The sequence below is a fragment of the Gopherus evgoodei genome, chromosome 3 (assembly GCF_007399415.2).
Source record: "Gopherus evgoodei ecotype Sinaloan lineage chromosome 3, rGopEvg1_v1.p, whole genome shotgun sequence".
Lineage (NCBI taxonomy): Eukaryota > Metazoa > Chordata > Testudines > Testudinidae > Gopherus > Gopherus evgoodei.
Genome location: NC_044324.1, coordinates 18,494,637 through 18,520,911, shown reverse-complemented (window position 1 = coordinate 18,520,911; position 26,275 = coordinate 18,494,637). Strand labels below are relative to the sequence as shown.

General features: G+C 48.2%; 1 protein-coding gene across 2 annotated transcripts in view; it reads right to left on the bottom strand.

The window, feature by feature from the left end:
* Positions 1 to 762: 762 nt before the first annotated feature.
* The window catches only part of GATA4 (GATA binding protein 4), a 41,066-nt gene continuing 15,553 nt past the window's right edge, over positions 763 to 26,275 (bottom strand). Inside the window, exons 2-6 of one of the 2 annotated variants that reach the window (XM_030558413.1) lie at positions 13,194 to 13,363; positions 6,818 to 6,943; positions 3,428 to 3,515; positions 2,583 to 2,725; positions 763 to 961 (exon numbers count right to left, since the gene is read on the bottom strand). In XM_030558413.1, coding sequence (XP_030414273.1) covers positions 779 to 961; positions 2,583 to 2,725; positions 3,428 to 3,515; positions 6,818 to 6,943; positions 13,194 to 13,363 — 710 coding nt within the window. In that variant the 3' untranslated portion in view covers positions 763 to 778. The remainder of the gene's footprint in view (positions 962 to 2,582; positions 2,726 to 3,427; positions 3,516 to 6,817; positions 6,944 to 13,193; positions 13,364 to 26,275) is intronic. The other variant, XM_030558414.1, reaches the window with a different exon arrangement.

Sequence of the window (26,275 nt, the reverse complement as noted above, 5' to 3'; positions counted from 1 at the left end):
ATGTTTTTCATAAACACTCTGGGTCTCTTCCCCCGTAACTCGCAAAGACTTTCAATGAAGCATTAAATCTGGCTCTGAGACCTTCTGCAGGCTCAGCCTTTTGGAAACACAATCCCATAATTTGGGAAAAATAAAATCGTTCCTGTTAAATAAGTACAATGGTTCAGTTCTCTGACTCCTTGGTGGCATGAAAACAAAGCTTTGGAGGTTTGGGTAGATGTGCGAGCTGAGTTCTTCTTTCTTCTTAAACTGAATCACAGTATTAAAATCCACGAAAGCAGACAAGGTTGTGTCAGATTACGTCTACGCAACAAATTGTCCTGGAGCCGGCTTTGCTGAATGGAAAGTCATCAAATCTCTGCCTTTGGGCGATAAGTGATGGCATTTTCTCCTGGGCTGACCTGGTCAGGAAATGAATGGACGGTGAGAAGAAAGTGTCTCTGTGCCATCACTGTCCGATATGTCAAAGCCGGAAGTTTAAAAAACACCCGAGTCCTGTCTTTGTTTCTGGCTGTTTCATAGAAAGTGGTTACAATCTGGTTTGTTTAAAGGGAGTTTCAGATCAGCCACTGTTATTCTGAAACGGGGTCTTCTCTGCTTATTTAGTATTAGCTGTTCCTGGAAGTCGTCTTTATAATGCCATATGGAATTGTTCTTCCAGAATTCCACCATATTTCCCTTGAGAGAGCGAAAAAAGCAAACAGCTTTCGCTCGATTATTACGTGGCGTCTTTGTATCTCATGTGGGTGAGCCCGAAGTCCATGGGAGGAGGAAGAGGTTACGCAGTTATGATGTCTCCATGGCTTTCGGCTAAGACCAGGCTATTCCAGGAGTCCTGTTTGGAGCTGGCCTGTGGAGGTTGGCTGATGGCTGATTGGTAGCCTTGTGGGGAAAGCTTCAGGGCTGAAATAGCAGGGTGAATAGAAGATCCGTGCCCAGACATCGCGGTGACGGAGAATGCCTACAAACAATGTAAAAGTGAAAAGATATTTTTTTTAATTGCTTCAAACTAACAAGGACCCTGCCGCAGCAAAGAGAAAGCATTTCACTTTCCACAGGTCTAATGTTCCACTAATACGTACATGCAGAGACATGAGATTTGCAATACTGAATCAAACCATCGGTTCATTTAATCTGATATCCTGCTTCAATGCCTGATATGTGATGCTTCAGAGGAAGCCAGTTTCACTTTTCCTCTGAACCCACTCCCTTTATAACACTGCAGAGAGTGCACCAAGTTCTTTACCGACCTCTACAGGTGACCGTTTTACACCCAGAGGTATAAGATTTGAGCCTCAATTACTCTTTGATTAATAGCTTGCGCAGGCACAGAGTAGTCAGTGCTACATTACTGTGGGCTCAATACTGCAAGCACTGGATCAATCCAGCAAAGCCCATAAGCATATGCATTTTATGATGATGATTTAACATTATTTGATGTATTATTTAATATTGGTTTTACAGTCAGAATGCTCAAATATTACACTGAACCTTTTACTTAAACATTAGCGTTCTTTGGATGAGCTTAACAGGAGCTAAACTAGCTCAGTCTCGAATATTAGTCTTGTTATGATATAGGGAATCAAATAGCTTCTTAACCAAGAAACATTTATTAAAAGAAACAACAACAGCTACAAATAAACAGGCTTCCACACAGATCAGGTTCCAGATTTGTCTGTCTTGTTCACCAGGGACCTCACCCTGCCCGGAACTGTATAAGGCACATAGCGACACCTAGTGGCTGAAAAATATACTGCAAATAAACTTATCATTACAAGTCTGTCACATAGCTTAGAGCTGTGTGATTCTGGTGATTTTAATTCTCAGGTGTTTCAGCTCACTTTTTTCAGTTTAGTTTTACGTGGACTTGTGCTCACTGCACTGACTTTCAGGTTTAAGCGAGCCCACAAATTCATAGAGAAACTAAGCCAAAAATGCCAAATTTTGCCTGGTTTCAGATCAAAACCAAACAGCACAGATAAGGGTTTGTCTACACGTGGATATTTATGCAAATAGCGAGTCCAGAATAATTAGCATAAACCTCCATGTGGGGACTCCTATTCCAGAATTAGAGTCCTATTTATGATTTACTTTCACTCCTTTGGTATATTTCCCAATGTAAAAATGCTCTTAGTGTTGCAAATTTAGGATAAAAAGCCACAAAATCTCCCACACTGGGACCCAGGGCATTTTTTCAAAATTTAGCCTGGATTCACAGTTTGGTGTGAGGCCCACACGGCTGCCCTGTCAGATAGCCAGGGTCACAAGGAACTTCAGAGGTCAGCAAGATGGCTGCCTCTAGCTCGAGGCTCAGACCCATCCCGTGTAATTAAAAACCTGGGGGGGGGGGAAAGAGGGGGAGATTATTTCACAGTACATGGTGACATGAGTGAAATGCAAGCCATGGGAACTCTGCACTGGAGTAAATTTCACCCCATGTGCCCTTTCAGATCCTTGGGTTGAGCAAATGGCTGTTGTTTGCCTTCAGAGAAGGTTCTGAAGGTGTCTTTTCTCCTCAAGTTACTTTTATTAAAATTCACATCTTTGTCATATCTCTTGATCTTTTCTTTCTGCTTCATTACCTGAGAAATAGGGCTTGGGTGCCCATAATGAGATGAAAGCCCTGGTTCTGTCTTTATGGGGCGCATTTCCTCGGTGTTGGCGGTGGTGTTGGTGTTACTGGTGGAACTGGTGGTGGGGGTAAGACTCTCACTACTGGATGGTCCTAGGAGAAAACAGCAGTTAAACCAGGCTTCCCAGCAGAGGAGCTTTAAGTACAAAAAACATAGCAAAGTGTTTGTGGTTTGGGGAAAGAGAACTCTGTTCATAGGCAGGGTTTTGCTGCCATTGAAAGATCTTCAAAGATCTTAACCAGGTTTGGAAAGAAAAAGAAAAGGATGTTGGGAGATTTGCTCATTTGGTAAATTACCCGTGTCCCCCCAGTTACGGTGTTCCTGCCTCTCATTCCATATACTCTTTATCCCTGGCAGAACAGGAAGGAAAAATTTCAGATTTTGACAAAAACGTCGGGAAAAAACCATTTATGGCAAAAAAATTCGTCGCAGCTAATCTCCCAAAGTCCGGTGTCAGCATAAAACAGGGCTTGGTGTAAAACCTCCAAATGATTCTCTGGGGGAAGTATCTTCTGTGGTTGTTCCATAGCCCCGATTGGGAACCTGGAAGGGAGCTCACCAGGACATTACAGGTGCTAATTAGTACCAGTGATGATGGGAACTGGACCGAGAACACTCATTTCACATAGGTCACCACACAGCAATCAAATGGTGATCAGCTACCTGTTGGCTAAATCCGGGGATATCTGGTTCAGAGGGCAGAATTCTTAATTTAGTTTTAAAGGAGTTTCTGATACTATGCTCTCCTACGCGCGCACACATGCACACATAAACCCATCTTGTTTAACGCTCACCTGCTGGTGTCTTGGATTTGTTAAGGTTCTTCGGCTTACGTTTCCTCGTTTGAATCCCCTCTTTTCTCATTGCTAAAGGCCTTGGGACCTAGGAACCCAAATGCAAAGCATGCTGTTTTCAGTATGTACGCAATACAACCTAACGTACTGGGATTACATATCTGCCTTTTAGGATTTCAGGTAATCAGTAGATTTAACTAAAAAGTTACTGACCGACAGTAATTGAATTGAGACTAGAGGCAGGCCTTGGCTGCAAAGTTTGGCTCCAGATCTGGATCTGAATTTTTTTTTTTTGAAATAATAGTGTGTTTGCATCCAGGGCTTTGAGTCACCAGTTATAAAGCCAGAAGGGATTATCAGATCTTCTACTCAGACCTCCTGTATAACTCAGGCCAGAGAATTTTATCATGACTAAATCGATCTCTACACCTATGTTGGCATAGCTCAGATGCAGCATATGCCAAGAGAAGCTTTTCTTCCAGGGCAGGGACACCACATCCCTGAATGAAGTTATCTTTGCTGACAGAAGTATTCTCCTGACAGCATCCCTGCATCTACAGTGGGGGGAAAAAAGGGGGTGAGTTCACACCCTGAGCAACATAGCTATGCCAGCGTAAGCTTTAGGTGCAGATCAGGCCTAGAGCATACTTTCCGGAAAGGCATCCGCTCTTCCTCTGAAGACTCCAAGAGATGGAGAATCTACCACTCCCTTTGCTAGTTTGTTCCACTAGTTAACCACCCGCACAGTTCAAAATTGTGCCTTATTTCTAACTTGAATTTGTCTAGCTTTGACTTCCAGCCACAGGTGCGGGTTACATCTGTGACCCCAAAACCCCTCAATTCCAACTGGCAAGGGGGCTACAAGAAAATACTGATCCTGATCTGTCCATTCTGGTCCACCAAAGAATATCAGGTAAGGTCTTAAATGAAAGCCAGGGTCGCACCGGTCATTAATATCGTTGTGAAAGGCAGGATCAGACATGCCGTCAGGAGTCAGGTGTGTACACTGAAAATGGGTTTTAAAGTCTTTGTCAAGGCAGACTTGATAAACTCTGTCAGACACAAGATATTTATTCACCTGTCCCTGTGTCAGCAAGCAAATCAAGCACTGAAAGCTAACACAACGGCTACACATCTGTAAACAAAGTCAATAGGGGGATGTGAAATCAAGAGGACAGCGGCACACAGGAGAATACACCATAGGGTTTATCCTGACTCAGAGCACAGACAACGAACTCTAGGGATATAAGCAAAAGGCAATAAGACATCCCTTCATCCTGCACCCTGGAAGGAAATGGACAGCGAGCACGTTTACATTCATGAAAACGGGATCTTTGCCCACTTTGCTGGAAGATGCCGCAACAGATTTTGGGAGAATTTAGACTCCTTTAGAGAGCAGGTAGCCAGATAAGCTTAGTCTCTATAAAGCCTGTTGTGATATTGTTTCATACAGAGCCCTTTTGTTTTCATTCTCCTCTCTTACAGGCTCTTGAATCTTTGGCAATAAACTTATCCTCGATTTCACTATAAATATATCGAAGTGCTGTCACATGAAGCTAGGTGCTGATCCTGAGCTGACTCATACAAGCTGCTGTGTACACTTAGGCACAGCAGACCTGGTATTTCTGTAGCGTTCAGTGGAAAAGGGGCTGGCTACAACTGGGAATGCTTCAAAGGGGCTCGGGAACTAGTCTGCACTTATTGTTAACCTGCAAGGCAAAGGAAGGGCTGGCAGAGTGCAGAGGAGGTTGTTTGCATAGCTACCAGGCTGGCGGTGTCAGAGAGCTGACACCCAGCTAAGCACAAGCAACTCTCTCTCTCACTGAAGGCAGGGGGGTAAGAAGGTGACTCCTACATTGACAGAAGGGGTTTTTCCATCCCTGTAGTTAATCTACCCCTCCATGAGGCTTTCGCTAGGACAATGGAAGAATTCTTCCATCGACCTAGTTGTGTCTACACCGGGGTTAAGTTGACCCAGTCACAGCTCAAAACTTTTCACAGCCTTAATTTTAAGTGAAGACTAGACGTTTCTCTTCAGCCTAGGTCCATCTGGAAATGAATGCCACCGCATATACTCTCAGGGAATGGAGATCATTAACGGCATCAATGAATAAGTGTCTAAAACCAACAACCCCCCGCCCCTGTGAACAGCAATGGGAAGAGAGGTTCGGGTTTGAGGTTCAGCCAGTGAGGGTTTGCCGTTTGTTTTCACTGTGTCTCATAGGAACCAGAGAAGTCATAGATTTTAAGGTCAGAAGGGGTTCACACTATGACCATCTAGCCCGGACTTTTGATTCACGCAGGCCACGCAGAGCAGGGACAGTCTTCCCTAATTTGCCTTCATCTGGAGCGGGGAGCAAGAGGTGGATATACAGTGGTTCAGGACTAGGACTGCCTAGGCGTTGTACACATATGTGTCCACATATGTGTCCACATCTGGCGTTTGGAATACAGAGCTTCATCCTGCACCAGTAAAGTGAGTTTGGGAAGGGAGTTTGTTCCTGACTTCAGTGGAGAGCAGGATTGTGGAATTGGCCCGCAACACCTTAAAAATTCATGGGGTCTGTGTGACTTGCCCAGATCTCATTCAAACAGACTCTTTCAGGCTTATTAGCCATCAGGCTGGTCCTAGCAGTTTGGGGTGGACCAGTTGGGGACCCTCACAGTCAATTGCTGTCACCATGACAAGACTACAGTCGAGAGAAGGGTTATTACATTATACAGCTTCCTTGGATTCACAGCCTCTAAGGCTAGAGAACCATTGTGATCATCTAGGCTGACCTCCCACAGAGCCCAGGCCACAGGACTTCCCCGAATTAATTCCTGTTTGAACAAGAGCCTGTCTTTGAGATAAACATCCAATTTGGTTTGAAAGACTGACATTGATGGCGAATCTACCCCAACCCTTGGTAAGTTGTTCCAATGGCCGATTCCCCTCACGGTTAAAAACTGGCCCTTCATTTTTAGTCTGCATTTGTCAACTTCAACGTCCAGCCACTGGATTCTGTTATACCTTTGTCTGTTACACCCTGAGGGCGTAAACGGCTGGGTAAGTTACACCTTGCTAAATCACCCTGCTAAATCATTTTGTGTGAGTTTGATTCATGTGTTGGGGGCTGGAGACTGGGGTTGTAGAAGGGAAATCAGCCAACAGACGAGAGTAAGACCATGTAAGATAAAGCAGTTTCTCACCTGGCACCAGTTTAACTAACCCTGTCTCACATCCTGTGAGTGTAAGACGTCCATCTCTAGTGTAAAAAGAGTTATTTTATATAGGTTCTCATACCGCCCTCACCACCGTACTAGCTGAGTGCCCTCCAGCAGTGCATTAAGCAACCTGACTATACATCTGGCAAGTGTTACTTGTTCTCGGTGTCTCATTGTCATTACCCCGTGGAGTTTCATGTACAGTCCACAGGCGTTGCAGACTGGCTCGCCTTCAGCGTTTCTGCGCCATAGCGTGGTCGTGGTCGTATGACAGTTGGCACAAGAGAGCCCAACGCGGCGGGAGGCGGACTGCAGCAAGAGACAAAAGCAACAGCAATGTCAACAAGTCGCTAGCTTTACTGTTTACATGAGTGTTTCAAGGTCGGAGCAGACCCCTTCCAGCTTTCCCTGATACATGGGAACTGTTGCAGGGGTTTGTGGCTGTACTGATAATATTTTGTACGATGGTTAGTAACTAGTACCAAAGAAACTCACTGCACTTTACAGACATTACACGGATTTAGCATCACAACACCCCTGGCAGTACGGTCACTGGGTTTGTATCCATTTTACAGATTTATAAACCAAGGCACTGCGAGGTAAAGTGACTTACCCCAAAGTCACACTGGGCTTAACCATGATCCCAGCTGTGCATCCCTGCGGGTGAGAAAGGGGCTTTGAGAGCATATAGTACTCCCTTGTGTAGGAGACCCACATCACCAGACCCTGCATGGGCAGGGCAGGAGGGAGCAGCAGCTAATTCACCTCCCATGCAGGTGGGCAGGGAGTGGGCAGGCAGGAGTGGAAAATGGGTGGGGTCTTCGCTCCAGCCCCGCCCACTCAACATGCCAGCCAGCGGAGATGGCGCAGAGCGGGAAGCAAGCTACACCAAGCTGGCATGGCTTACTCCTCCCCTGGAGTGAGCTGATCAGGGGCGTACGCAGGAATAAAATTTTGATGGCTCTCGGAGGGGGACGGGGACTTCTGTGCCCTCTGCTGATTAGTGGGGGGCCCTACCCCTGCTTGCCCCACCCCCTTTTGTGCCTGCCCCCAGAACCAGGGGCGGCTGCAGGCAGGGCCGGCGCTTCCATTTAGGCGACCTAGGCGGTCGCCTAGGGCGCCAGGATTTGGGAGGGCGGCAGACAGCTCCAGTGGACCTCCCACAGGCGTCCCTGCAGAGGGTCCGCTGGTCCTGCAGCTCCGGTGGAGCATCCGCAGGCACTCCTGCGGCAGGTCCACCGGAGCCGCGGGACCAGCGGACCAGGTCCACCGGAGCCGCGGGACCGGCGAGCCAGCCCTGTACCTAGGGTGCCAAAAACCCTGGCGCCGCTCCTGGCTCCAGCACACCAAGCGCGTGCTTGGGGTGGCAAGCCGCGGGGGGTGCTCTGCTGGCGCCGCGAGGGCGGCAGGCAGGTTGCCTTCGGTGGCATGCCTGCGGAGGCTCCGCTGGTTCGGCTTCGGGGACCAGCAGACCCTCCACAGGCAAATCCCCGGAGGCAGCCTGCCTGCTGTGTTTGGGGTGGCAAAATCGCTAGAGCCGCCCCTGCCTGGAACCATGACTCTCAGTCACTGTAAAGTCCCCGCCATGGTCCTGAGGCAGCACTGCCTCCTGCTCTGACCAGACAATGATGGGCCAAGCCAGCCAATAGGGTCAGTGGCACAAGTGGGTAGAGACCCACCGGCTCCTGGCTCCTCCTCCCAACACTTGGGCCCTCTCTGTAAGTGAAGGGAGGGTTGACAAAGGTCACAGCCAAAGAAGAAAAATCTAATTTGTTCCCAACTTCAAGTGAGACTCAGCCTGACAAAGGCCGAGTCTGGAACTGGGCCCAAGCTATCAAATCTGGAGCCAGGTTTTGAGTGCGATGAAATTTGGTGGCGTTTTTGATCCAGGCTTTTGGTTTGTTCCATCACAGCAAGAGAGGCCAGCTGGAAAATAAAGATCTGGATCCTAACGCAACCGCCCCCCAAATTAGAGGGTGTTTAGACCTGTTTGTCTTGGGGCCATCCCTAGCTGCATGTGTTTTAAGGGACATTTTTGAGATGTCCTGCCATCATTACTCCGTTCCTTATAATAACTTTGTCTGGAAGCTTAATTCTCCTTCCTTTCCGACCCGTTGCACATCCACCACCTGCTCATATTGCTTTTTTATTGTAGGGTTGTTCAGGAGAACCGAATGGATGGATTTTGATTTTGTTTTTAATTTTTTGGGGGTGAAAATCCAGTGCTGAAGCATTCTGCCAATTAGAGTCTCTGGCAAAACAAAAGATGGAGACTCCTGCTGGGCTGGATTTCTTCTGCGAGGAAATCACAATTATGTTGCCCCAGAAGTCAGTGGCAAAGGCCCCCTGATGTCAGTGGTATATAATGTAAGCTCTCCTGGGCAGGGCTCTTGCCTTCTAACTTGTACAGCTCCTGACCCTCTTTTGACATCAAATAATTGATCAAAGCAGAGGCTTCCATATATGAGTTTTTCAATCATATTTTCCTTCCAAAACCCAACATTTAAATCCAGGAAAGCCTCATTCTGGAAATGTTGATGAAATCATGTAAGCAACTGTCAGGATACTGGGCCTGATCCACAGAGGGTAGGTGTCTGTTACAGGCCTACTTATGGAGCTTTAGCTCAAGGTGTCGCTACTTGTGTATTTAACTCTGGAAGTCCCCAGTTCAATCCTTGGTGTGCCAGACAAAATGGCTGTCACAGTCAGCATGTAGAATGCTATGAAACCAGCCCTTCTTGCTTGGTTTTTTAACTGTCCAGAGTCTGTAACCCACAAAACGGTATCTTCTGTTCCTGTCAGGTTTGCCCACATGGCCACCATTCCCTTGTCTTGCCTTTTTTGCAGATGGCTACATGGCTGCCTTTTGTTTACCCCTCGTCTGCACTTACTGGCATCAAGGTCGGGAAACCTGGTGCCGACCTAGTACAACTGCTGTGCACTTCACGCGCTGACCCTCCTTTGCTGTACAGAAGCCTGGAACAAACCCATGTCTCCAAACACACCCAGACGTGGTGGGCGTTCTAAACCAAAACCTGGATCAGGAACGGAATGGGCGGAACCAAAACTGGAATCCAAACACACCTTGACGGCAGGGTGTTCAAAACCCAGATCCAAACTGCTGCTGCTTCTGCAAGTCAATTTAGAAACGATGGGATCGGTGCAGGGACGATAAAAGCCAGCCGGTCCTCTCAAGCACAGGCTGAACCGATGCTTTTTAGAGGCTGGGGAAAATGTGTGCGGATTTGTTTATTTCAGACTTTAGCGCAGCCCTTTGCACTTCTTGAGTAACAGGGGGCACAGGGAGACTGGAAAGTGACGTGCTGAAACCACATGAGAAAGACGGTTCTTGCAGTACTTGAAGGGGGAAAAACCGAAACACAAGAAAGCCCATTGGTCTGAAGTTTCCACCCAATTTTGTAGAGCAGGAGTGGCCAACCTGCGGCTCTGCAGCCACACGCAGCTCTTCAGAAGTTAATATGCGGCTCCTTGTATAGGTACCAACTCCGGGGCTGGAGCTACAGGTGCCAACTTTCCAATGTGACAGGGGATGCTCACTGCTCAACCCCTGGCTCTGCCCCAGGCCCTGCCTCCATTTCACCCTTTCCTGCCCACTCCCCTGAGCCTGCCGTGCCCTCACTCCTTCTCCCCCCACCCGCAGAGCCTCCTGCATGTCATGAAACAGCTGATCGGCAGGTGTGGGGAGGGAGGGGGATGCGCTGATTGGCAGGGCTGCCAGTGGGTGGGAGGTGCTAGGAGCAGGGGAGGAGGAGAGCTGATGGAGGGCTGCTGACATATTACTATGGCTCTTTGGCAACGTACATTGGTAAATTCTGGCTCAGGTTGGCCACCCCTGTTGTAGAGCAAAGCAGCTTAGTTAGCTAGTGTACATGCATGTGGTCTAGTGGTCTTCTTCTTAGCATATACGCAACATGCCTCAGTTGGCACGTGACCAGGATTCATCACTGAATTTGGTCCAGGGCTTGGATCATTAGCTTCCCGGCTCAGGCTGGGTACCGACAAGGAGTGCGACGTGAACGCTGATCCGTGCCCCCCCAGCACTGCCTTAGGAGTCAGGAATGTGGATTCCAGTCCCACATCTCCCAGTTATCTGTGGTGTTATCACGTCCTCTCTCTCAGGCTTGCTTTCACGAAGTGTGAAGTGAGGATAAGAACACCTACCCCACAAGGGTGGGATGACGTTTAATTCAATATTTCCCAAGGTTTGGAATGCTGAGCTCCCCTTCGGGAATCAGTCCTCTCTCCCTGCAACCTCACCAGGGGCCCACCCACCTTACTGTAGACATCTCCTGTGCACCCCACCCCTGCTAGACTTTTGGGATGTGCCCCCACCTCCTTTGGGAAACCCTGGCTTCAATCCTTAACAGCCGTCAGTGGATCGAGAGCCTTGGAGAGAACATGCAAGGCAGGTGAACACTATGTGTGTCTGCACACTGGGGAGAAGATCCTGCAAACACCTGGGGAGATGTTTCCACACTGGCTCAAAATGCAACCATTGCAGTCACTGTGGCAAGATCGGCAGTCATCACGCGGCAATGTCTGAGCTAGCACATACGGAGACAAGGGAATGGCTTTACGGAATCAGTTAATTTTTAACACTCATCTTTTTTGTACTGGACCTCTTTATCTGAATAAGTACGCCAGCCACCGTCTTCACCAAGACCAGGGACTGAAAGCGGGACATCCTGAGCTAACTCACTGCAGCCATGGGCTCTACCAGACACACAGCCACCACGGACTGGGCCCAGCGTGGGACCCACTGCACTCATCAATGAGTTACCTAGGCACACACTGGGCACCTCTCCCAGGTACTAATCTTCCTTTGCCCTCCCTTAAAAATATATGGCAGAACGGAAGCAGCAAATGGGGATTTGGGGCCAAACCATATTACAAAGCAATTCAAAATCTCTCCCCATGCTCAAATTCGCGGAAGAGACCCCATCCCGGCCACCTCAGCCCACCCCGAACACTGGGGAGCTTTGGAGCGTGCCCAGAACGGCAACAAATTCAGGCTGCGTCGAACATGGAGAAGAGTCAGTTTCCGAGTGGAACACGCAGCTCCCGAGGTCCCGTGCCCCAAAGGCCTGCTGAGTGAGCAGCGCCGCCAGGCGCAAAGCGCACCGGTTCCTTACAACCCCTAGCGCTCTTTCAAGCCAGCCTGGGGCCTAGCAAAGCACAAAACATAAGTGACTTTAGGAGGACAAACCCGGAGCACGTGGCCATGAAGCGCTTTAGCCAGCAGAGGGCACGGGAGCCAGTGGATTATGGCCAGCTGAGCCAAAGAAACTGAGGCAGTGATGTGATTTTTGCCTTCTGCCTCTCTGCAGATGCTGGAGAGCGACAGGCCCGTTGAAGCTCAGACACATGTGGGATAGAGGAGAGAAGGTGGGGCTGGAGACTGCACATGGACAACGTCCCCTCCTCCTGGCATGGAGGCGGGATGGGGTGTTACAGGGAGCTGTTCAGCTGGCTTCTTGCCGCTAGAGGATTGTGGCAGAGTCTTGGGTGTCCAGGGGATAAACGGGCTTGGGCTAAGCAGGCCATTCCCCAGGACATCACGCAGGGCATAGAGCATCTACACCTGCTGCACCAGTGTGGGGACGGTGGTCTCTCACCAGCAGGGCCAGGCACAAATCTCTCTCTTCACCTCCCCTCCAACAGATGTGCTCTACGAAGCTGCAGGATGCCCTTCCCCAGAGATAGGTGCACAGATCCCAGGGGGATGGGCATGGTCTAAATACTTACACACACAGAGACAGATTCACCTAACCTACCAGCTAGAAGCTGCTGCCTGATTCCCTATCCATGGTCTGTCCTGACGCCAATCTCGCAGGCCCTGGGACACACCAAACTGTCTCACTCCTTTTCCCACCCCCAGCATTTCAGTTCTACCTCCTGGCTTGCTCAGACAGGAAGCCACCAGAGGCTATGGAGATGGTGGGGTCACCAGAAGCTGAGGGAGGTCATAGGCAGGCAGGAGGTAGCCAGGGGGTGGGCATCACATGTATGTAGACGTGGGTAGAAATGTAGAGAGAGGTGGAGGGGACTAGGCTGGAGGTGAAAAGGGAGCTGGGGGGCAGGAGCAGAGCTCTGTAGATGTTATTTTGTGTAGGACCCTGTAAATCCAAGAGCTGACTTCTGCTCAGCTGGGTGCAGCAGGCAGGCACTTGGGGTCTCCTATGTGTCCCACAGTCCTTTGCACCATTTGCCATGGGACCTCCATTGAGGAGCCAATGCAGCCAGTACAACAGATCACAGAGTGTTGCAGGCATAGACAACTCAGCTGAAACCAGGATGCTATTTTGGAGGCACAGAGAGAGGCCCAGGAGGCTGCTGGGTGAAAAGGAAAAGAGACAGAGCACGGGTAGGAAGTGAAACACCAGATGATCTCCCAACTTTTGCCAAGGATTCTAAGCCTCATCACTGCAGAGTGCCCAGGCGCCTCCGGACAGCTTGGATTGAGTGAGTGTTTCCTGTTCTGGAGTCTATTGTGTAGTTGTGCGCAGGCTGCACACAAGCAACACAAGCCGTTCCTTACCAGCCGCCTCTGGGGTTTGATCAGTGGTCGGTTGATGCCATTCATCTTGTGGTAGAGCCCGCATGCGTTGCACAGGTAGTGGCCCGTGCCGTCTCTCCTCCAGAGTGGGGTGGACATAGCTCCACAGTTGACGCATTCTCGCCCCTCGGAGTAGTCGTCAAAGAACTCTGCTGGCATGACAGTAAACAAAACAAAAAAACAAAGAGAGAGGGTGGAAAGATGGAGTTAAATAAAACCTTTTTAAAACTCTCCACTCTTGGTCCTAAATACTCAAGCAGTACCTTGCTATCTGCAGAGAGCAGAAAAATGAGGGTCGGGGGGGGGGGGGGGGCTACGGCTTTCCTTGGCAAAGGCAGGCTTTATTAAAGGCAGGCTGGCCAAGTTCCTAGGCCCCTGGCTTGGGGTTCAGGAGTCCTGCCTTTGCTACACATATTCTCTAGCGCCTTGGACAAGTTACTTAATCTACTCTGTGCCTCTTCTATCAGATGAGGATAATACTTCCCTACTTCACAAGGTGTTGTGAGGATAAAACCCTGTAATGATTATGAGCCTCTCAGAGGCTAGACAAGTGGTTTTCAACCTTTTTTCATCTGCAGACCCCTAGAAAATTTCAAATGGAGGGGCGGACCCCTTTGGAAATCTGAGAAGTAGTCTGGGACCCCCAGTGGCCCACGGATGACAGGTTGAAAACCAAGGTAGTAGGTTGTAAAACCAGGCTGTAAAACTACCCAGAGAGGTGCAAACTGAGGCTCTCTCTTTTCATCAAAGCCCCGCTGTTCATGTAGGCCCAGATCTAAAGCCCACTGAAGTCAATGTAAGGAATCCCAGGGATGCTGGACTGGGCTCATCAAGGCTACACATGAAAACAACATACACCTATTGAGGGTGCAAACGCTTCATTGTCACATATAAATCAGGAAGACACTTGCACGAGCAAACATCCAGCTCTGCATGCAAGCACATGCACAATGGATGCACAGGTAATACGCTACCTGTTTACTGACACCAGACTCATCATCCAGAATTGACCCTGTGACTCTCAGCATAGAAAAACAGGCCTCTACCACCTGGAGGAAAGGAGACCTTCCCCAAGAACAAGAACAAGAAAATAGCAGGATGCCATAGTGAGTGGAGTGAGCCGCTAGAGGGCAACATGATCACATGCATTAGGCCAGTATACTGCACAGGGTTGTTTTTAGCCAGTTTCACAGAAGTACCCACGTGGAAAAATCTGGCCCAGGACGTCTGCTTACAAAATATGTTCCTGGGAATTTGGAGATGCTAAAGAGACTCTTCCTCAAGCACTGCAGCCCTAAGACAGCTATGGGAGAGTAAGCTTGACTCTCTCCCGCCTTGGCAGTTACATGCTTAGTGCATAAAATCATCGCTCTGATAATGGCGTACGGGACGGATCACATCCTGGTTTTCAGATCGCAGGTTGAGCTTGCAGTGCTGGGCTCTGCGTGTTACACCTTCCACTCTGGGCCCAATCCACAGAGGAGCAGCATCTGTCAGAGCTCTTTAGTGTGAGCTCCAGAGACGAAAGCTTTGAGCTCCAGAATGAAGTCCCCCAGTTCAATCTCTACAGCTGACCAAGGTTATGCCGGGGGGACTGTGCCTGCTACTTGAATGGAGCTCCTCAGAGTGAAATTCTGCTGGAGCTCAAAAGACAGGCTTTGTAGCTAGTGGGTCTAACAGACCCATGTCATCCTTGGATAGAGTCACAAATAGCAAGCGTGAAAAATCAGGGCACTTTTTTTCTCAGGGGGTGAGGGGACATAGTTTCATATAAGATAAAGCCCCTAATATCAGGACAGTCCTGGTAATATTAGGATGCCTGGTCACCCTGTCCTTGAATCAGGCATAGAGGGGAATTAGAGAAGTACATGTGCAGATAACAAGTAACTATGCTGAGGAAGGGTTTGCACTAAGAGGTGTAATTCCATTGAAATCACGGACAAATTCAGTGCAATTCCCTTTGACTTGGTAAAATGAGAACATCTGAGATGAGCATTCATGGGACAGAAATATCTAAGCCGCCAAGATGGCAACGCATCCCGGATGTTAACCCATACGGAGGATAACAGCCTACGACTGCTGTCAGTTTGCGGAGTTACTCCTTTAGCTAACGGATTATCCTCTTTCAGAGTGCTTTGGCGCAGCCCCAGCTGACGATACGACCCACATGGGGTGGGGGAGTTGTTACAAAATCATTCCTGCAGGCTCACTTCCCTGATTATAACCAAAGGAACGAGATTGCTTGGCTCTCAGTCTAAACATAGAAACTACGTAGACCCCGTAGAATGTAGTTGCAGCATTTGTTCCTTGAGCCTCGATAGAATGATAACAAAAAAAGGAGAAGCGGAGGGGGGAGGGAAAAAACAGTGCAGCTCATTTTGTCCTGGGTTTGCAGCACACAACTCAGCCATTCTTGGAGGTGTCAGTCCTCTGAGGTTTCTCATGCAGAAACACGTTACATGGTGTGTACTGCAGTACAGGGACAGAATATACATAAGGTCCAGGCCAGTGTTGATAAAACCACATTTTTGGAAGCTGTTCAGGCTAGGCCATGCCAAACAGAAGCTGCTGCAGAAGTGGCCTGTTCAGTATTGTACTGCAGATCCTAGGAACCCCGCCATGCAACACGGGTTTTGTTATAGCTGTGTGATCTCTGGGACCCTAACAGATCTTTCCATAGACATCTCAAAGACAATAACAGTTTTCATCAGGGGAACCCATCTCCCACTCCACACCCACGGAGGTTTCGTTGGTGTCCCACTCCTTTCACTGCAGATCCCAGCTGCAGTGTCTACAACTGAAGTCAGGAGAAAATGGGATTCTAGCATAAAGACCTCCAAAGCACATGAAAATCAACAGGAGTCGTGCCGGGGATTTCAGTAGGCTGTGGACGCTTAAGGGCATTATGGATTTTGCAGTTTCATTTTGAGTCTTGTGAAATGTTGTGTTTTATTTCAATCTCCAGCTCCTGGAGACATGTTATAAGAATCTCAGCATTCCTTTGGAAAAAAATAGAGAGTCTAACCCACATGCTTGGGCGAAAAAGCTTGAAAGCAGAAGGCAAAGAAAAAGAAACATCTTTTATTTTTAGAAACCATCATGAGTTTTATGCCAATCTCATTATTTTCTAGGCCTGACTCATGATTTTGGAATGCACAGGGTAGCCATAAGAACGGCCACACCGGGTCAGACCAAGGGTCCATCTAGCCCAGTATCCTGTCTTCTGACAGTGGCCAATGCCAGGTGCCCCAGGGGGAATGAACAGAACAGGTAATCCTCAAGTGATCCATCCTGTCGCCCATTCCCAGCTTCTGGAAAATAGAGGCTAGGGACACCATCCCTGCCAATCCTTGCAATATAGTGATTATAATGCCTTCTTTATCTCCTTACAATTAGTTGAGTCTCAACCAAACCACAGATCAAAAAGTCTTGTTTGAAAAGCAAAGGCACTACAGCAGCTGGTTAGAAAACGAGTTTTTCCTGTGAAAAATCTCAACAAAATCAAAAATTTCCTCTGATTTTTGAGTGGGTTTCAATGAAAGCCCCAACATTTTCAAAACAAATGAAAATTTTTGCACACAAAGTTTTATTTTGTCAAAAGGCCAATTTGCTTTGAAAAAAAGTTTCAGTTAATACGTTTTCCACACGCTCCAAAGAAAAATGGGTAAAACAGGGCTGGTCTAAAATTGTAACTCAAAACTTTTTCCAGTGGAAAACTATGTTTTTAACAAAACAAAAGGTGCATGTGAAGTGTCTGCTTTCCTAGGCATTTTTAATTGTTTTTAATCAGAAAACCAAAAATTGAAAGTTGTTGACCAAAAGTCAAAAAGATTTTCTGTGGGGTCTTTTTTTGTTTGTTTTCAGTCAAAAACAGGAAAAAAAAACTGGCTGAAAACCAAATTTTCAGGGTTTTGGTTTTCTGAGAAAAAGTCAATATTTTCTCTAAAATCTTTGACAACAATTTTTTTTAAATAATTTTTGTCAGAATTTTCTGTAGAAAAAAAACCAAACATTTTCCACCCAGCTCTACTGTCAACTATGTCTCATTACTATCAGCCTGAGGTCTACTGTCAGGCACAACGTTGTGAAACTTCTTTTCACTAGATTCTTTCCCTTCCTAGTCCCCATTTCTCTGTATTCATTTCTCACTCCACCTACGCTCTGCTGTGTTTCTCCACCTTTCCTTCCCCCCACTGGAGTTTTTCTTTCCCTCTTGTCTGCTTTTCCTTAGTGAAACATGAACATAAGAGCACTGCGATCAATCCTTCTCCCTTATCATGGTCAAGTGGGTTTAACCTGCCTCACCCATTAAAGATAATGGCCAGCATCCTCAAAAGTGGGTGCCTAAAGTTAACCCACTAAGACGGACTGGTCACAAATCATTTCCAGCAGAACAATGGGGTTTTGCTTACATTTAAATGTTTGCAGAAAGTGAATTCAAAAGAATTCAATTTCTCATCAGAAAACCAAAAAATTTTCAGTTTCCATCAATTTTTGGTAGAATATGTTCATTTTGGGGATTTTCGGTTTGAAGAAAGGTTGAAATTTTCTACTGAAAATGTTGACAAATATGGTTTGCTTTCATCTAAATCTTCCTCGGGGAGAAAAAAACCTAAATCATTTCCCATTCAGCTCTACACCGAAACCCATAGTTTTGGTATCTCAGAATGCTGATCATCCACAGCTCCTGGTGACTTGCAGATGCTCATTACTTCTGAAAATCAGACCATTAATATTACCCAGCTGTTTCGGGGGCATGCAGATGTCTCTAACAGAATGCTGATCTCCAAGGTGAGTGTGACAAGATCACACTGCCCAAGGAGGAAATGCACAGCCAGGAGTTGAAGATGAAGTTTGCAAGGTATAATAATCTCATCCAGCACTACAGACCTGTCTGAGGAGAGACTGCTAATGTTCCTCATCAGGAAGAGAGCCTCCTTCTTCTCCAGGGGATACTTTATGTTGCTGAAATCCTTTTAACAGGAATCAGAAATGGGCCATTTTCATTACCACTACAAACAGTTATTTTTCTCTCCTGCTGACAACAGCTCATCTTAACTGATCACTCTCCTTATAATGTGTATGGTGACACCCATTGTTTCATGTTCCGTGTGCATATATATATATCTTCCTTCTATATTTTCCACTACATGCATCCGATGAAGTGGGCTGCAGCCCACGAAAGCTTATGCTACAATAAATTTGTTAGTCTCTAAGGTGCCACAAGTACTCCTGTTCTCTTTAACAGGAATGCTCCCTAGGAGGGCTTCTTCACACAGTATAAACTGATATAGAACAGGAGTCTTGAGCTCTGATATGTGTAGTTTAGTCTTTGGCACAGTCTCGTTATCCTAGTGATGAATTAGAAGGTGCGAGACTGGATGTCTTTATACAACAAGGCCTAGCTCAACCACATCCAGCTGAGCTTGACGCAGGAATGACTGTGTGGAGTTCTCTGGCCTGTGTTGTACTGGAGACAGGCTGGATACTATAATGGACCCTTCTGCCTGTAACAATCCAGGAATCTACAAAAGAAGGAGCACCTAACTTCTTAACGACTCCAGCCTCACTACCCCTTCCCTCCTTGGGATCTCTTCACTGGCTTCCCGGTTCTTACTACATCAGACAAAGCTTTTGTCTCCTTGCCCTATGTACTGTAACAGTGCCTTTGGCCACGTCTCTGCTCTCAGTTCCTCTCAGTGCCCTTCTTGCTCTACTCAGGGACACTGGAGGAAAGGCTGGATGGAGTCCTCTGGTCTGTGCTCTGCAGCAGGTCAGACTCGACGATCATAAAGCTGCCTTCTGGCCTTATGATCTATATGAAGCCTTCTGTGAAGAGCTGGGCCTTCATCTCTCTCTGCCTCAGCGCCCCTCTCCCCTCATGGGGATAATACCTCCGCTCCAAGCGGGGTCGCTTGTGAGGATGTAGCCATTGGCGTTGGCGAGATCTGCTCAGACACGACTGTGTGCCAGAGAAAAGCCTATTCACCATGCTAAGAACCTGCGCGCGGTGACTGCAAACAGCCAGGACAGCCGGGTTCGCCAGGACACCAGGGTTGCAGTGCCACACAGATCTGGTCGGGTTTGGTTTTCCGAGTGTTCTGCTCGTTCTGTTTTGCCTTTTCATCAATAACGAGGAATAAGTAGCATCAGCCTCTGGAGGCTCCCTGTGGAAGGCGCCTGAGTAAGTGCTTCCATGGCTTTAAATCCAGTCATTATGAGCCCTTTTGACACTTATTCTTTCCCCCCAGCTTGTACTAGCAGCCTGGAAAGGAAACATTTAGTCAGACAGCAAATTGCCTGAACTGTTCCCGCAGGGAGCCAGAACAATGGGAGCGGAGGGAAGGGCTCCTCCAGTCACACTCAGGGCAACAATTCCCCTTTCACTGAGAAGCTGGAGAGTGAAGATTTATGGGTCCATAATGTGACCTCTTTATTACCCTTCATGCCAGGTCCTTCTGTGGAGATTTACGCCCTGCCCAGAGCCAGGCACAGCAAGTGGCAGCTTGGGACGGGATTACGTTTGCCCAGGGCCAGCGCTACCCTTTAGGCAGCCTAGGCAATCGCCGAGGGCGTCAGGATTATTTGGGGGGCGGCATTTTGCCAGGGGGGAGGGAGGGCGGCAGGCAGCTCGGCTCTGGTGGAGCTGCCGCAGGCATGCCTGTGGATGGTCGGCTGCTCGCGCGGCTCTGGTGGACCTCCCGCGGCAGCTCCACCGGAGCCACGGACCAACGGACCCTCCGCAGGAATGACTGCGGCAGCTCCACTGGAGCCACGGGATCAGCATGGGGGGCGGCGAAATGGCCGGGTGCCTAGGGCACGAGAAACCCTAGCGCTGGTCCTGCGTTTGCCAGGGAAAGGTTCAGGCCACCATTTACGTGAGAAACAAAGGCAGAAGCCTCTGACTGGAATGGCCTCCCTCTCCTCTCAGAACTCACTGCTTCTACCACCCCTCTCCCTGATCAGCACCTCCACTGCATCATCACACGTTACACCTGAACCCCTTCCCCTGCTCTTTGGCCACTGTGTTAGGTCTGACTTGGGGCTGGACCTGATTGGCGCTGGCACTTCGAATTCCCATCAAGGTCTCAAGGAGTCAAGGGCACCCTGCAGCACCTCAGAGGAGGCTCCCAGTACCTCACAGCACTGGGTCTTGAGAGTGTAAACTGCTAGGGACCGAGGCAGAGTTTAACATGGAACAGCCTGGTCTAGTGGTTAAGGAGCTGGCCAAAGAACCAAGTGAACTGGGGGCTGGATCTGGCTTGAACAATGAGCTGCTGCGTGACCTTGGATGAGTCTTTCCCCTCTTGCCTGTTGTTTAGTCAGACTGCACGGTCCTCAGGCTGGGAAAGGTCTTTCTGTATGATGCAATGGGCCCCCAGTGTCAGGTGGAGCCTCTGCGTGCTTCCATAAGCTATCTCAGTGCTTTTCAACCTTTTTTCATTTGCGGACCTCTAAAAGATTTTGAATGGAGGTGCAGACCCTTTTGGAAATCTTAGTCATATCTGCAGACCCCAAGGGGTCTGTGGACCACAGGTTGAAAACCACTGATCTAATCTAAGGAAAAATTTTTCTTTAGGGGGTGGGGATGAGGGGGGCAGGTTTAGAAGGAAAGGTCATTGCTCAGATACAGATCACTCAGGGTCCATGCTCTCACAGAGCAGTACCTTACCAGCACGTGGTCTCACCGAAATCAAGAGCACTGCTCAGAGTAAGGTGCTACTCATCAGGCAAAATGGACCCAGTTCAATGGTTGGGCAGACGGTCCCATGCACCTATAGTGACAAGGATGTCAGTGGTCCCTGGGAGGTCCTGAGTGGTGGTGGGTGACTGCACAGGTCTATATTTGATTGTGGGGGACTATTACCATTTAAAGGAAAGACTTCTTTGAAATAAAGACAAATAATAATCCAGGAAGCTACATATTCTTGTCCAATGTTACAATCATTCCCAAACCAATCCTTTGTTTCTTTTAAGTTTAAAAAACCTACGTTTTGGGCCTTGAAGGGCTTGTCTTTGGGGACTGAACATGAGATCTCTGGAGCTAAAAGCATGAGCTAAAGAAGAAGAGCCAGGGGTGGCTAGTGGACTAGCTCAGGACCTGGGATTCAAAGCTGTGTCCCACCACACACGTCCTGTGTGACCTTGGGCAAATGACTTAGTCTCTCTGTGACTCAGTTTCCCACCAGTACAATGGAGATAACAGCACTTCTATAACTATGTTAAAGATCGTGCGGTGCTCAGATAGTGTCGTAATACAAATACCTAAGAGAGAGCAACAAGGTCCATTAGGTCAAATGCAGTAGCAGACTTATAAGCCTCTACATATGAGCTGGCCACTAGAGGGGGACAAAGATCCTCCCTGTGTTATTTTGGATGGGACATACCTGAGCCAGTTTATTCAACTCTGACAGCTCTTACCCTCCCCTTCTGCCTGTTATCTTCACCCCCTTTGATTTGCCCAGTGGAAATGGGTTTCCATTAATACAGCCCTGGAGTTCTGTTTACAGATGGAAGGAAATTTAATATCAACATTTCCCCCTAAAAAAGTGTCATGTCAGTTCACTGAAGCACCTCCACAAAGGAGACACTATCCGTCACGCACAGCCGGGCACTTACCGGCTTTAAACAGAGCATGAGAGCAGTTCTTCCCCCAGAGAAACTGCCTTTCCTAAACCAATTTGTTATGATAAGAGGTGAGAGCGGCACGCTCGTGTATACACGAGTCCCAGATGGACTCTTAGAGGAGTCTCACTTCGCATGAGTGGATGCTGGCTTTAAAATGCAGGCCCAGAGTACGCCGCATGGGAATTAAGGCAGGCACGAGACTCCTGCCATACAGCAGATGAGATCTGAGCTGGGGAGCGGAGCACAGGGACATCTGGAAAAGCAGGCAAACTCCAGGATCACATTCAAAAATCATGAGCCAGGTCCCACAAATCATGATTAGCTTAAAAATCATTTTTATTTTTTTTAAACTAATACATTTGGAGTTCTTTATATTTGCCTTCTTGTGTCTGAACCTTTGGGTTCATGTTTTCAAGCTTTTCACTGCAACCACAGGGACTCAAGACTCACTTTGTTTCTTGAAATAAGAGCTGAGAGTCTTATGTAATCACATGACTCCAGGAGCTGGGGCTTTAAGAAAAAACACCAAATAGCACGGGGCACATGAGGACAATCACAAGGAGTTGGAAGCACTGGTCACCCCGTTAATGCCACAGAGCTGAGTTGCGGAGCACACCAGAGGATAAGTGGGAAAGCTGGGAAGTAGAACATGGTGGTAGGATTATTTTTGTTTTAAGTAGGAATGAGGGCAGCAGAACATGGCTGATCAGACTCCACTCCTACTCTTCTTCCTCCACTCTTTTCTGCTTAGATTTTATTTTCTTTAACATTTAAAGGGCCACCGGCAACCCACAAAATACGATTCAGCAAGACTTATGACCAACAGAAATGTTCTGAGGATTTATTTTTAAAGGGCCATCATCAACTTGAAAATCACATTTCCATCAAGTGCCCCTAAAGCAAGTAGAACCAAAAGCGACTCAAGAAAGTAGCGTTTTTCTCCATTGTTTCATGCATTTACTTTGTGTAGTTGACAGCACTTTGACAATTCACACCCGTGCACCATGCTTTTGTGAGCATAAGTGGAACATACGTGATCCCTGGGCCTGTGTGCTGTTCTCGGAATAGCAGGGGAATAGTTATAAATATATCACATGGATTTATTGCCCGTTTGGTTTTTTTTGTTTTGAAAAATTGCCAGCAAACATGAACATTGTCCTCAATTCTACAGTCGGCCTGCCTGGGGTCGGAGCTAGCAGATCCAGTTACAGAATGGTGTTCCTTGTCTCTTAGAATCCCTGTCAATATCTGGGGATTTAATCTCATGTAAAAAGCCTTGTTACAAAAGATTTTTAACAAATATCTGAACCCCGTCCTGAAAATATGTTGCGTTTTTTTCTCATTTGACTTATTTGTGTTGGAAATACATCTGACCCAGACTCTGGCATGTGAGTTATTTGATCTGATAGAATAAAAAGAACCTACAGATTTGCTTATAAAATATTGAGACTATGATCTCGTTCTAACATTAAATCACTTTATAAGAGTTTTTTTTTTTAAATCACTGTTTCCCTCAGTATCACAAGTTTCAAAATCCTACAGCAAATCTGTGGCCACCCAAAGCTTCACAGTTCTTATGCTAACCTCATGGCCTAAAACCTGGATTCCCAGCTCCACAAAGCACAGATCTTTACAACTTGACCTTTATCTACAAACAGCGTAAGGCCTACGACACACACGTGAGCAGTATTGATTCCATCCAGCAGAGGGCAATGGTACACACACACACCCACACACACCCATCTGAGCTATCCCTCCCCACACACATACACAAAAATTCCTTTCAATAATGGACATTGCCAGGGTGCAACAGAAAATGGAGGATGAAGCAATCAATCAGGTGACGGGGATTTGATCATTGAAATCTGCATGCAATGTGGTGTGCTAAAGAGGGCAGGGTGGCTTGGGATTCAGGAGACATTAGTTCAATGTCTGGTTCTACCAGAGCCTTTCTGCTAATGGGTAAATCATTTAATCTCTCCATGACTCAGTTTCCCTCCACCCCTGTAATACGGGGATACTAGCACTCCTCTGGTCTTGCAACAGTGTTGTGAGAATTTACTAATGTCTTCGAGGGGCTCAGACATGGGCGGCGGGTGAACCACTGGTTGCGGGAGGCTAGCCCCAGTCCAGCTCTCCCCCCCTCGCCTAAGGACCTGACCCCTTTCCCCTGCTGAAGCCCCCCCGTCCCCACAGCTGCCAGCCCCCTTCCCCACCCCCAGCCTTGGAGCACCGGACGGGAGGGCGATGCATTCCCCCCCTCACAGCCTCAGTGCCAGGGCGGGCAGCCCAAGTGTCTCTACCCCCACTCCCCAGCAATGAGTGGCCCCAGCCACCGCAAGTCCAGGCCACCCTAGCCCCAGCATGCCTCCCTGAAGAGCAGCCTGCCTGGGCTGGGGCAAAGCGTAAGCAGGAGGGGACTTCAGGGAGGAGCGTGGTCGGGGCGGCACAGCCTCCCCCCGCCTATCCGATGCACCGCCCATGTGCTCAGATGCTGTGGTGACGGGGCCATGTAGACAGAGAAGTGTGAAGAGACAATCAGTGGGTGGAATGCCCCAAATACTGGAGCTCTTTTAAAACACCTGTATTGAAGGAGAAGCCTCCCCCTTCTGCCCAAAACAAGCGGGACCACGTTAGGTGCAAACAGGCCCAGGTGTGCATGTCTAGAGCGGTTACAGCTAGTGCAGGCCAGAGGACGACAATTCCATTTCGCGGCAACTTTCGAGGTTTTGAAATTTGTCCCCCACGTGCATGAAAACCCACCCTTTCAGCAACTGCGTGTTAGCTCAGCAGTGAGGGCACCAGCCTAAAGGAGACCCAGCTGGAAGACCCTGCCTGCCCTGATTCAGAGCAGAGCTCTTCATCCCAGCTCGCTCTGATGCCTGCAGAGCAGGGACGTGAGCATGGATCTCCCACATCCCACACTGGCGACAATGGTACAACCAGTTCGCCTCGCTCACACATGTGGTGGCACGGCTGCCCCTCAGCATTTCCCCCACCAGGACCATCTATACCTGCTGTGCTCCCAGCAGTGCATTCTGGGGAAAAACTGGGCAGCTGCTGATGTCAGGGGCAAAGGAGTGCAGTGCTTTTTGGGAGGGTCTCTTGCACAATCCTGGGGAGGGGGCGGAAGGGACCACATGTTACCCCTTTGGTGTCGCTCCTGCTAACACTTAGGCCTTGCCTACACTTGCCAGGAATGATAAACCGGCAGGGCTACTGGCAAACCTGCCTAGCGGAGACGCAGTTTATACCAGCAAGAGTGCTTCGGCCAGTCCCCCAAATGGAATAATCTGTACCGGCAAAGGCACTATTTTTGCTGGCATAACTGTGTCTGCACTGTGGCTTTTTGCCAACACTGCTATGTCGGCGCGGGGTTAATTTTTCACATTCCTAGCCAGCACAGCTGTGCTGGTTCTATTTTCTAGTGTAAACCCGGCAGCGTGCAGATGAGCAATTTGACATGGGCGATGTGTCTGGATCTGGAACTGAACTTCACAGCTTGGTTCCAGGGCTAGTTATGGTCAGATGAAGGTTTCTTCATCTACCGGGACAAGAAATGGAAGGAAGCTATGGGCCAGATTCTGAAATAAATACATGGCCGACAGTGGAGCTACGCTGGTTTACATCAGTGGAAGATAGGTTCCTAAGCATTCAAGTAACTGCTGTATCAGTCCCTCTCCACATTTACAACCTGTTATATGTCCTGGGGAACATCCTACTCTTAAGGTCATGTCTACACTAGCGATCTTACAGCGGTACAGCTGCACCGATGCAGCTCTCTCCTGTCGACTTAATTAATCCTCCCCCCAACGAGTGGCGGAAGCTATGTCCGTGGGAGTGCACTGTCCACACCAGTGCTTAGGTTAGTGTAATTTACATTGCTCCAGGGCTGGCTAATTCACACCCCCGAATGACAGAAGTTATACAACATAAGTGGTAGTGTAGACATAAACTACCCCACTTTTCTAGATGTTTCTGATCCTGCTCATAGATTTAGCTTCATCTTTATTTTTATACACACACACACACACACACACACACACACACACACACACACACACACACACACACACACACACACACACACACGATTTTTAATCTGTTACACATCTAGGATCCTTGCAGCCAATATGCAGGTTTTTTGCAGGTTTGCATGCTTTTAAAACGAATCCTGGATTAAGCTGATTGCTGGTTTGCCAGGACCTTCACAGGAAATGGGGTCAGAGCCATGACATCAGAGTTCAGTGGTGAGCGTCACAGGAATGTTCCTAGAAATGCTTCCCTTCCATTCAACAGGAAACAGCATTGGCACCATTTTTCTCCCTGAGTTATCTCCATGGTATAAATGGAAATTGGCTGTCAGAGGTTCCCCTCGGCTTAAGTGTCGTTTGGTCCGGGGATTTAAGGGCAGGGGTGGAACAGAAAAACAATTC